At 42.3% G+C, this 12,162-nt stretch overlaps 1 protein-coding gene across 1 annotated transcript in view; it reads left to right on the top strand.

The window, feature by feature from the left end:
- Positions 1 to 11,688, top strand: part of LOC148591712 (triple functional domain protein-like) — a gene marked incomplete at its 3' end in the record, with an annotated part of 63,324 nt that extends 51,636 nt beyond the window's left edge. Inside the window, exons 2-3 of the mRNA XM_088537103.1 lie at positions 6,489 to 6,563; positions 11,574 to 11,688. Of these exons, the coding sequence (XP_088393229.1) occupies positions 6,489 to 6,563; positions 11,574 to 11,688 (190 nt within the window). The remainder of the gene's footprint in view (positions 1 to 6,488; positions 6,564 to 11,573) is intronic.
- Between the last annotated feature and the right edge of the window lie 474 nt (positions 11,689 to 12,162).

Genomic DNA, 12,162 nt, shown 5'->3' on the forward strand with positions numbered 1-12,162 from the left:
TTATTTTCAGTGCCCTTACTGCAGCTTTCATGGCTGTTAAGTGCTGAGAGAGGTTTCTCCATATGGTGGTTTGGAACAAGAGCCAAAGGACATGATCTAAAATGTCATGTTCCAGATGTTACTGAGCTGAAATTAGAAGCTACTACCTTCCACTTGCTGTGTGTTTTCAACAGGAAGAGAAAAAGATTGCAGAGCTTGTTGTTAGTACAACTGCGTATCAAAACACTCTGGAGTAGGAGATGAGGTGCTGTTCTGTTAGCTTTTATGCTGTGTAGACCCTTTAGCTGTGAGTGTCTGCAGCAGCAGTCACGAAGGGAAGTATCTAACTGTGGGGAAGGCCGTGAGCTACTGCTGCACTTGAGCGCTGCTGGAAGAAGGACTGCTACCTCAGCCCGGCAGCAGGCTGGAGTAGTGCACCCTTTGGAGATGAATGGCTGGTTCCCACCAGAACAAACACGCCCCAGAATAGTATCACTCCAAAATATGCATAATAACTATGCGTACCTGTTACCCAATTAAAAGCAGAGGGATGAGTTCTTAAAGGATTAATTTAGGGTTTGGGGTCTTGTTCGACTTTTGTTCTTAAACTAGGGCTCACATTTTTTTGTCATATGTGCCTGAGGTTACCTGGTTTTGCAGGAGTTGCTTTTAACTGGAGAATAGCTTCTGAGACAAGGCTTGTCACTCAACTTTGTGTTACTTACGTGGTTACATATATGACCACTCCTGCGCATCTGCTATCAGCGTTACTGGTAGCTTTTTCTTGTCCCATATCAATTCCCTATGTCCTGGTTTCTCTCCACCAAAACCAGGCATAACTTAGTCAAGAGTGAGGTACATCCCAATGGTAGGACAAACTACAGAACACCCATAAAAGCGAAAATAAGATCTGTTTTATTTAATGATAACTGAAAGTGGCAAACAGTGCAAGTAGTATAAATAACTAGTAACTTTCTAATAAATCTCATTTTCTTCCTTTGGGGCAATTTCTGGCCTAGTTGGTTACATTGCATGAAGGCTTGGTGCTTGTGTGGAGTAACGTGTGTAGGATGGAGGACAATAGAGAAAGAGAAGAAATGTTTCTCTGGGAGGTTGTGATAAACTAAGTCTTTGAAGATGTCATGTCATACTTTTGTTTTGCTCCTGGAATTGCTTAAAATTAAGGACAGGGTTCTTAACCACTCATTTAACACTAAAACAGAAATACATGGCTTGAGTGGAACAAAAATTAAATGTTGCTTCCTGGATTGTGTCCATCTATACGTTGCATCCTTGTTCTGGAGCTTCCATCAGTCACCTGTGGGCTTTAGGACTTGGTCTGAGCAAAAACATGAAGGAATAAAGGATGAACACCAAGTTTACTAGATTTACTTGATCTGCATGATTGTACCTTATGTTTACCTCATTTGGTTCATTTGCAAAACTGCTGATAGAGTTTCTCTTTTTTTAAAAAAAAAAAAAAAAAGAAAAAAAAGAAAAAAAAGACAAGAACGTATGCCATGCCAGCCACATTAATTTTATTGCATTTTCTGCATCTTTACTTCTTCTGTTTTGCCATTTTGCTTTTAGAAGGCAGTTTCTCTTGAAGTATATCTAAGATGACTTGACAGTTCAGGGAGGAATAGCTCAGATTTCAGAAGCTTATATTTGATATTTATGATGTAAAATAGAGGAAATACCAAGGATAGCAACATCTAATATTCTTTTTGTCTAGGTGGTAGCTGGCTACAATCTTGATCTTTGAGAAACTCAGTTTTACAAAGGCAGTTTAACTCATCCTGGTGAATGCAAGAGGTTGTGAAAACTGCTGTACGGTTTCTGCTCCCTTAGCTAGCAGCAAGTTGCTGCTTGTTCCGTGTCCCCTGCCTCCCCTCTGCTTGCTGCTCAGCAGTGCTGTTTACCCGGGGTGTGCTGTGTGGGTGGGGGCGTTGCACATGTAGGAATAGTTGGCAATAATTGTGTGCTGCTCTGAATAGAAAGTAAAGCTGTTGTTTTATCCGAAGGTTCTTATTCTAGTTAATATTTCTCTCAAATGATGACTAACCTAAATCAATCCAGTCACTATTTAACTCCTTGACTACTTGAGTTGTGGCATTAATGTAGCAGCTCTGAATGCCACCATCTCTTTTGGACTTTTTTTTTTTTTTTTTTAATTTCCTTTACATCTTAGCAGAGCTTGTGGAGTTTTGAACGGAAGCCTTTGTTGGGCAGTAACTCCCTGAAAGAGGCTTCCCTGCTTCAGACTGGGATTTCTGTCAAAAAGAGGGTGTGGATGAGAAGGCCGGCACTGCAGAGAGCAGTTTGGCAGCTGTGGCACTTGCCGTTGGTGGCACGTGGAGCCTCGTGTGTTCAGAAGGGTGCCCCAAGCACCACTCTATGCTGGGATGACTCTTTTCATGTGCAGCTGGGAAAGGGTCTTGATTTTTAAGTTGACAAGTGAAAAGCAGCTGAGTTGATAAAGGTTTTAGATTTCACAATAAGAACACCTCGTGTTTGTTTTTCTCTTTGTCTCTTCAGGAAGCTTTTTCTAGCCTTCTTTAAAAAAAGTCCACAAGGCAGTTTTGTGACAGCAGTGGACAAGGGCTTCCTCAAACTCTGCATGAGGAGTTCTTTTTAACCTGAATTTCCTATTCTTTTTACCATGTTAAAGTATCTTGTATCCCAGCTTTGCAATCAAGTTACTAGGTTTAAAGATAAGTTTAAGGTAACTTTATCTGCTGCCTTGAATCATGTGGCTGAGTAGCTGCTGAGTATTGGAATGCAAGATTAGCCCACTTACCTTGTTCCTTGCCTGCAAAGGCCATCCCAGCGTTGGGTATTTCTGCAGCCTTGGTGTTGGACTTGGCAACTGTTGTGCAGGCTGCTGAGTTTCCTTGTTAGCGTTCTTGCCATGACTGGCTTGCAGCATTCGGGTTCTGTAGAAAGGTGCAGCAAGTTGGTTTGCAAAGGAACAGCCAAGTTATAAGAATACGGTGATTTTTGGGGATACGCTGCTTTTGCTGGGCTGCCCTGATACCTGAAGGGCAGGGGGCTGTGCAGCTGGCCCTTTGCTGGGGGGGTTCAGCGCTGCTCATGGCCCGTGTGAGGGGAGCTCTGTCGCTCTGCGGATGGGGGGGTCCCAGGCCTCTCTGGAGTTGACAGGTCTACCCAGGAATGTTATTTTTCACTGGTCCTTTAACTTGGTCGAATTAATACATTGCAGCCAAGTATCTTGCTTTCATGCAGCATGAAACAGAGGGCTGGTGCAGAGCATTTGGGTTGTTAAATTTGTCTGACGGGTGGTATCTTCCAGCCCTGAAGTTGCAGGGGGAAGGAGGAGGTGGTGTGTTTGCTGGTATAAATTCCTCACTTGCTAGTGCATGCAGTTCTGTAAAGCTTAGATATTTTTTTTTGCTGTTTGCAGCTTTTACAGGTATCTAGCTCTGTGATGTATTTCAATATAATGCTCTGTGATAACAGGCTCTGCACTGTAGCAGGCATCTTGCGCTTTTATAACATGGGACTGCATGACTCTGACAGCTTCATAGGGCGGGGGGAGGGGAAATTATTCTCTGAAATCGAAATGGAAAATTTGGAGTATTCTGCGATGTAGTCTATTAATACTGAATGTTAATTTTCCTAAGTGGAGCATGTCTGTGTGTGCCGCATGGGAGAACTGAAGGGTGGTTACCACCTGTGAACAAAGGTGAATCTAATCTGCATGTTCCTTTAATTGGGATTGGTAATATTAAGGGCGCTTTTCTTGCTTGCATGGAGATTAAAATTGTCTTTGAAAGCTGCTATCATAGTCTTTGACTATGGGTTGCATAATTTTAAAAATAATCTGCAACAGTACTTTTGTTTAACAAGCACAGCTGTATGCGGGTTACAGACTCCCGCAAGGAAAGGTGCGCGCCTGCACACACGTAATGCTGGTGTCGCAGCGGTCGGACCCAGGCCGCGCGTGCGCTACGGCAGTGCCCTGGCCTTGCCCGGCCCCTCTGTGTGCTGGGCCCGCACGTGGCCTGCCACTACCCGTGACATCATCGATGACATCACCACTGCCAGGGCGCCAGTGAGGGAGCTGCGCATGCCCCTGGCCTTGGAAAGCTTCTAACGTGGTCCCGCCCCCCCCCCCCCCCCCCTCCCCGAAATCCTCCTCATCGCTAGCATTTTGTGGGGCTGAGGCTCGCGTAGCGAGGTGGGTGCAGTCGCAAGCCCTCGTAACCTGTTCCTGCTGCTCTTGCTCTGCACCAGAGGCAGAAACACTGCTCTCATGCCTTTCCTTCGCCCTGCGTGCTCCTCAGCATTCCCCTGGCAAGCGTAATCCCCACAGGCTTCCTGCTTAAGCTCTAGCGCCCCAACGCTGGTGCAAAAATAGGCTGTTCAGAGCAGCAGGAATATAATAATCCAAGGCAGCAAGCCTTAAGGATACGCCGACCCAGAACGCGAGCCGGACTTTAACGGTTTTACTAGAGTGCTTGTCCTGAGCAGCCCCTTAAATAGTCAGAGAAATTGTAGCTAAACGCTTCTTTCTGCTTACGTGCTGCCAGCGAAGGCAGCCGTGCAGCTGCCGTGTCCGCTCCAAGCTGCGGTAGTTGAAGGGCTCACAAGCCTCCACCAAGCACCGTGCGGTAACATCAGTGTCTTGGCTCAAACCAGTGTCTGGGCTCAAATATGCGGCCAAGTGCAGCGCTGCTTTCTGCACGCCTTTTAACTGAGGAGAAAGTGTTTTCTGCCCCTAAATTTATTGTAAAGAGGAGAAATTATCATGGTTGGTATGAAAACTGGGCATGCTAAATTGGCGTTAAGCTTATGGTGAGTACCTCAAGGTATATTGCAAAAAATTCTAGCTCTGGAAATGTGCTTTGTATGCCTTAACAGTCAACCGAAATGCAAATATCTTAAGATGGGCAAAGGTATTTGCTGTCATTTTATGCAAGTTATTTAAGCCCAAGGTTTCCTTAAACCGTTGCTTTTAGTTTTAGTCCCTGCTAAATTTGGGAAGAGGACTGTGCACTGCTTCAGTGAAGGCTGATAACCTTCCACAGATAGTCTAGACCAAGGAGCAGTGTGAGAGGTGGACACCTACATGCCCTGGATGCCTCATGGCCTGGGGCGATGTGGAACAGGGACCTGCGCCCCTGCGCCACACTGTGATTGCAGTGTGGTTGTAAAATGCAGTTGGTAATGTATAAGTGTGTGGTGCAGTGGGTTCCTGAGGGCCCTGCAGTGTTGGGCCCCTTCTCAGCTTTTTGGGAACATGCCTTGATTTCAGTTTTGGTTGTATTTTATGGTGTCCCAGGAAAACCAGGCAGGAATGTAGTGCACGGGTGGAAAAAGTTTGATTTGATTTGTGTTTATGGGAGTCGAGGCAGCAGTTGAGTTAGTGACCTGGGCGGCCCTTGCCTTGAAATGCCTGTACAGCACCCAAACACACATTTGACTGCTGCATGTTGAAGCATCTCCAGTGGCTGTATAGTCTGTGGGCTGCCAAAGGCAATTCAGTCTCCTGCTTTGCTGTTTGTTTCTTTACAGAACTTTTCCTAACCTCTAAAGAAAGGTCTTGCTGTAACCCTAGCAGTTTATGTCTGACACCACTAAGTGTCTTATATATATTTTGAGGACAGTTGCTATGCTGTTCCTCAGTTCTTCAGACTAAACAGTGTCAGCTGTCTTAGTCTCTTCTCATAGCTCATGCGAATACCTGGCTGTATTCCACCCTAGGTGCTCTGGTCAGTGTGTCCAGGGTCTGTTTTGAAAGGCAGTACCCATAACTAAATACCAGCCCGGCAACACAGCCTTAGTGCATTTCTGGCTGGAATGGAAAACCTGCTGAATGTTTTGCATCCAATACCTATATTTGCAAATGTTGTTTCTTGAGAGCAATCACTGGTATGATGTCTTGAGGTGTTCATACAGAAGTGCACAGCTGTGCTGCTAAGAGTCTGAGCCTGACACCAAACATTGGGGTCCTGAGGAGGAGAAGTGATAGCTGCGCTGTGGAAGGTCGCTAATGGAGTGGGCACAAAATGTACAAAGTGCAAAGTACAAAGTACTGCTGCTATCAGGTGGCAGAAAAGCTGCAGAGCTTTGTCTTAGGTTCTTTACTTATGGAAGAGGTGTGAGGGCTGTTGTATATAAATAGCGTTCAACTTTGTGACGGGAACTGGCTGGTAGTTGCTCCAAAGGTACCAGTCGTTATCTTGATATTATTCCTGTGAGTTGGAAGGGGAAATGAAAGCTGAATTTGGAATGCCTTAAAGTAACTGGATTGGACTGACAGTTGTAACGAAGAAAGAGGCTAATTCCAATGTCCTGCTTTATTCCATGGAGGCTTGCTAACTGACCGTGCTAGCTGTGTTAAGTTTTCAGTGATAGATTTATTAATATCTTTTAAGTTTACAGCATTGCATTCCAAAGGTAAATGTTATCTTGTGTGTTCATTAGATGTAAAAGCTGAGCTTTTCTGAATATTGCGTAATTACATTGTCTCTTACGTATTTCAGGATTTCGCAAAAATGATGAAATGAAGGCTATGGAAGTATTGCCAATTTTAAAGGAAAAAGTTGCATACCTTTCAGGTAAGGTTACCTCTTTCTGTTATATCACTGTGCTATTAGTCACAGACAAAGTGATGCTTTAAAAATCTATTTAAAAAGGAAACAAATAGCTGAGACAGTTGGCTGTTCCAGAGAAAGAAGTTTCCCCATATAAAGCAAGTGAGCATTGTAGAAGAATGTATAATAATGAAGGTATATATTATGTTGAATGCAGAATAGTTTGCTAGATCCTATTTTCCCCTCCATTATTGCAAATTCAGCAACATTGGATTATGTTATGAAAAGTGTTCTTTACTGTAGTTGCATTCCTTGTCTTATTTGTTATTTCTTCATCTCTTGGTGGAGCCAGTACCAAAGCCATCTGTCTGAGACGGGAGAAACATGTCTGTTAGAGATGACCGTTGAGTGCATATCCTTTAAGGCATACTTAGTATCTGCATGGCTAAATGAACTAAAATTAGATGCTGTCTCCAGCATATACCTTGCTTGTTGCTTAACAAAGAATAACAGAAAAGATTTAGAGTGGGATTCAAATTAATGAATTTCAAAAATCTGTAACTTAAGTAATTTTTCGTGAAGGATTGAGGTGCCTTTTCTTAAAGGCCATATGAGGTGTTTATTCATGTGAACAGGGTTTGGAGTGTGACATTCTGAAGTAAATATTCTGATACCTGTAGGAATTAGTTAACATCAGTCTCTGTCATCTCCCAAGGACAAATGTCTTAGAGAACAATCTCGTACCTGAAAATCTCTTTTTTGTTGTTAGATTAGTAAATTGTCAAGAACTCCAGAAAAAAAAAAAAAACTCTCTACCTGTAAATATAAAACTTTACAAAATGATTTCCTAAACTGTGCTCTTGAAAAATTTGCTGTACAAGGATGCTAGAATATGTAGTTCACAGTGCTTCATCCTGTCCGCTCTGCTGAGGTAAAGCGAAAAGATGATTTGTAAAAGGTCTCTGCAACTCTAATGAGTGACATAACAGACTGCCCACAGCTAATATCCGTGGTGCTATGGAAACTTTGTTTCTTCTGCTTGTAAACTGTAATGCTCGTGAAGGCTTGGCCAAAACTGTAGTTGGAAACTACAACTACAGGGAAGGGAAGGGAAGCTTTTTTGGAGGAGTGTGAAAGATGGGTGGTAGTTCTCTGATGTTAATTTGTAATCACGTGATAGTCTCAAGAGGACTAATTCAAAGCATGTAAAGCAGACCCTCTCAAAATGCAAAATGAAAATGATAGATTGTGAACCAGAGCAGATGAGATGCAGGCAGAAGTGGCAGTCAACTTGCCTTTGTGAAGGTGGTAACTTTTGACAGGACAGAAGTGAGCAAGAAGGAGTGGGCAGCATGACTGTCTGGAGCTCATCTGCCAAAATATGGGAAACTTTGTGCTTTCAATGCAAGTGAGGGTCAAATGAAAGGAGATGGATTAGTAATGAGAGTGTCCCTAGCCCTATCGCTCTAGCCCCTAGCCATACTAGGACTTGCACGCCTTGTATCTGGGAAGGCAAGGAAGACTATTGGAGTATTGACTTACTCCACAGAAAGTTTCAGAGGCTTTCAGTGTACCTCATTTGCTTTCTTCAAAAGTACAGCTTGTGCTCAACTGTTTTGTCAACAAGTAGGACGTGTTCACTAGGGAAAAAATATTTTTACTAAAAATGCTAATGTCCCCATTAAATTTTTGACATTTGCAAATGCTGCTCTAATTTTGGTGGTTTTATTCACCCTCATTTGTACTGTAGTTCTGGTAGGGTTGTTTCAGGTTCACGATTAAGTACCTCTTATGTAGAATTCAAGTATGACCGTGCAGAAAAAAAAGCCCTTTTTTATATAGCAGGAAATACAAATAACAAAGACATTGAAAAAAATCATGGAGTGTTTTAAGATGCTTGGTATCCTTGAGACCTTCCTTCTCAAAGCTAAATGAATGAAGCAAACTGTGTAGCGCTGCATTCATTGTGGTGCTGGTAGAATAGTAGGTACACTGATCTCTCCCGTAATGCCTGCCTTCTTGAGCATTTCCTCAGACCAGCTTGTTGTGAGAAGAGACGTTTGCAAGAGAGGTCGTTGCTGCTGGAGCTGCTGCGTATTGTGAGATTCAGGGCTTCACCAGGTGCTCGGGATCCCACTGCAGCCTTCCTGCTTCACTTCCACTGCTTCAGGCCCCTGCCCCAAACCTGGTTGCCACCAGAGATGCCTCCTAGGCCACTCCTAAGGTGGTGTTTTGATCTGGTCAGAATGTTACTGTTTTTTGAGTCAAAACTGTAGGTAGCAGGTAACCTTCCACTGGGATATAGCTGTTAGAATAACTGTACCGTTTCATAAACTGTTTACAAAGGCTTTCTTTCTCCTCTGATAGGCCCCTGTGTCTCTTTCGTCTTTGTTAGCCTGAGCTAGGCGTTAACTCCATGATAATTTGGTTTGTCTTTGTTATCCTATATTCTTTTTGTTTGTGTCTGGACACAGATACATTTTAATATACATACACAGCATAATTTCTTTGCATCGTCTGAGCATTTCATCACTTTTGAAAAGGTTTATTTCAGCAATTGCTTCTTCTGTTACTAATCACAGCAGGTCCGAAGTGACTCACTTTTTTGCTTCTCCATCATCATATTTTAATGTAGCCCTTTTCACTGAGCTGTTAATGATATGTTTTCATAAATGGAGAGTGGATTTTTAATAATCTTAGTAAATCTCAAGCTGTGCTTACCTGGAAGTGAATTCTGCCATCTTGCCTCTGCTGTCTGTGAAAAATAAGGTGAATTTTCAACTCAGGTTGTACAACAAGCAATGTGCAAGTGAGGCCTATGGTCCAGATAGGTTGTCTGGACTCGTGAAAGTCTGTGTGATCTTTGCGTATCTTAAAACATGCTAGTGTAGCTGTGCTGCTCAAACTGTTGAAAAAAGGTAAATTAATAACCAGTGAGATGACAGCTGGAGTGGCAGAGATATGATTTCTGAATGAGAATGCAGTAACTGGATTGTTTTGCTGGCACAGCAAGCTGTAGGATACAAATACTTGGAATCCCGTGGTAGATTTCTAGTATTGCCAACAGACTGGTTCTCCAAGAGGCTAAAAATTAAAAAGCTTCCTTGATCTGATTTTCTGCTGCCTGGGAAAAGCAATCTGCTTGGTTGTAGTGTGTCTCATCTGAAACAGTAACAGTTCTAGAAGGCTTTTTCTGCGAAGTGCAAATGGAGTCTGGGATACAAATTTTTCTTCTATTTTAACTGAAGCTCATCACAATGAGGATGCTCTTTTGTCTACAGAGCATGTGGAATATTTCCTACAAGGTGCAATTATCGTGGTTTTCCAGGAGGAATAGCACTGTATTGTGTTGCGCCTTTCACAAAAAGCCCACTGCTTTGCTCTAAGCAAAGTCCTTTGAGACTGTGCAGAAAAAGGCATTTCCTGAAAAATTGTACTACACAACATGTGTGGTTTGGGTGCCATTTGGAGAGTGCTGGCAAGGCTGCCATTAGTGATGTGCACTAGACAGAAGTGATTCACGTTGGCTGACTCATGTGAGTTGATCAGCTACTCGTGTGACACATCTTGGCATAAGCAGGGAGAGAATCTGTGTCACTGTGTGGGGGCTCTCTATAAAAGACAAGGGGGAAAATGGAATTCCGGTTGAGGAAAGTAGCTTAAAATGGTTTTGTTAAAGACAGACAGGGGATTGAGTTGAATAAAGGCTACTGTGAGACAGCAAATTCCCACCTGATGCCTCATAGGTGGCAATTTGCCGTTCCTGTTTGTGTGACACAGGAGAGTCAAGAGCAAAGGGAATGAGTTAGTTATGGGAAGAGGCCTAACCTTGACTTTCTGGGGATAAGGCCTAAAATAGCTTTTATGTCATTATTGGAAAAATAATCAGTTGATTTCTGATGTCCTAAAGATCTTAATTTGCTTTATTTTCCAATCTTGATATCTAGTCCTAGACTGGACAGCGGGCTGCTTTTAGTTAATACCAAGGTTGTATTAATTTCCTCATTATCTATTTAGATGTGAAGTTAGCACAACAAATTTTGTTTCCAACATGAAAATTTTGAAACATGTATTAGCAGAAATTTAAGCAGCTTCCTTTAAAAATGGGCTTTTTTGTGATGTGTGTTCAGGCAGGAGCTAGTTGAGGTGGCATCAAAATTGCTGTAAATGGTAACCCCTGGTTTGCATTCCTCTGCCACAGAGCAGAGTGAGGCAGCAGTTAATCTGTGGTGAAGTCAGGGAGACTGCTCTTGCCTTCTGAGGTCATTTGGCCCCTACTAACGTGGATTTAAAATGAAAGTGATTCACAATGACAGAATTCAGAAAATAGTGCTTCTCTGCGTTTTCATGGGATAGGAGAGCAAACAGTCTACACATCCGTGCTTGAAAATACGTTCATGGAATTTAGCTAGCAGGAGTTTGTGCTAAATCTGAAAGCTATTATATGAGTGTTGATAAAGAGCACCTGCTGTTCTGAATATAATAGGAAGCTCCCACAGTAACATTTTGCTGTCACTAGCAAGTGATTTGGTTTAAAATGGTATCTTAATTCCCAGCTACACCTACTTCTCAAGTTTTAGCAATTTAACAAATAAATGTATTTAAGCAGAATGCTGCTAAAGTTAGCAATAAAATGATAATCTAGAGTCTTCACGTCAAATCAGGGTAAATTATAAACTAAATTATTTGACAATGTCCACTTACCCAATGGATATATTAGATGAGTGTGAAATACTATCCCATCGTTGCTAGAGGTAAGTCACATTGCTGGTCAACCTTGAATGATTAAAAGTGTAATGCTTTAGTTATTTTATATGTCATTTTTTTTCACAGATATTTTCTTGTTGTAGAAATTGTGATCACTTGCTGATCGATACTCCTGAAATTCAATTTTAAGATGGTTTCTAAATGGCAGTGTTAGTATTTAACTTGAACAAGAGCTTAGGATGCGTTTTTCCAAAAGCACTCTTAACACTATTTTTATAAACCAGAACTGTGTTATGCTGTGGGTTTTTAATGTGATTAACTTTTCAGGTGGCAGAGATAAGCGTGGAGGTCCTATTCTAACGTTTCCAGCTCGAAGTAATCATGACAGAATACGGCAAGAAGACCTTAGGAGACTAATTTCGTACCTAGCTTGTATTCCTAGGTAAGTCATGGTCACTTAATTTATTGTACAGATTCAGAGTTCATAAAGTACACTGGCAAGCTAGAACACTGAGTACTTTAAGAAAATAAGTGAATTCAGACCAAACTCTGTGAGTTACTGTTTTTAAACTGCCTTTTGGAAAAGACCTGAATAATCCCTGCGGCCTGGAGAAGGGAGACTGTTGGCAGACAGATTGGTGTGCTTTAATTAGGGGTTGGTCATGTCCTGGGAATGGCACTGTGATGTTCCGCTGCTGTCACTGTGGTGAAGGTTGTGAATGCATCTCACAGGCTCTCAGTACATCAGTAATTAGAGAGATTGTTGTCATCATTCACAGTGTTCCTTGGCTGGATTGATGTTAGCACAAAACTCCTAACTGTTATTCATGTCACATGAGGAGTTATGTCCTGATATAGCACAGGAATGAAGAGGAGAGATACAAGGAAAATTGCTTGTACAGGTCTTAAACCTATC

This window comes from Tinamus guttatus, unplaced genomic scaffold, assembly GCF_059628265.1.
Source record: "Tinamus guttatus ecotype Peru unplaced genomic scaffold, ASM5962826v1 Tinamus_guttatus_pri_ptg000730l, whole genome shotgun sequence".
Taxonomy (NCBI): Eukaryota; Metazoa; Chordata; class Aves; order Tinamiformes; family Tinamidae; genus Tinamus; species Tinamus guttatus.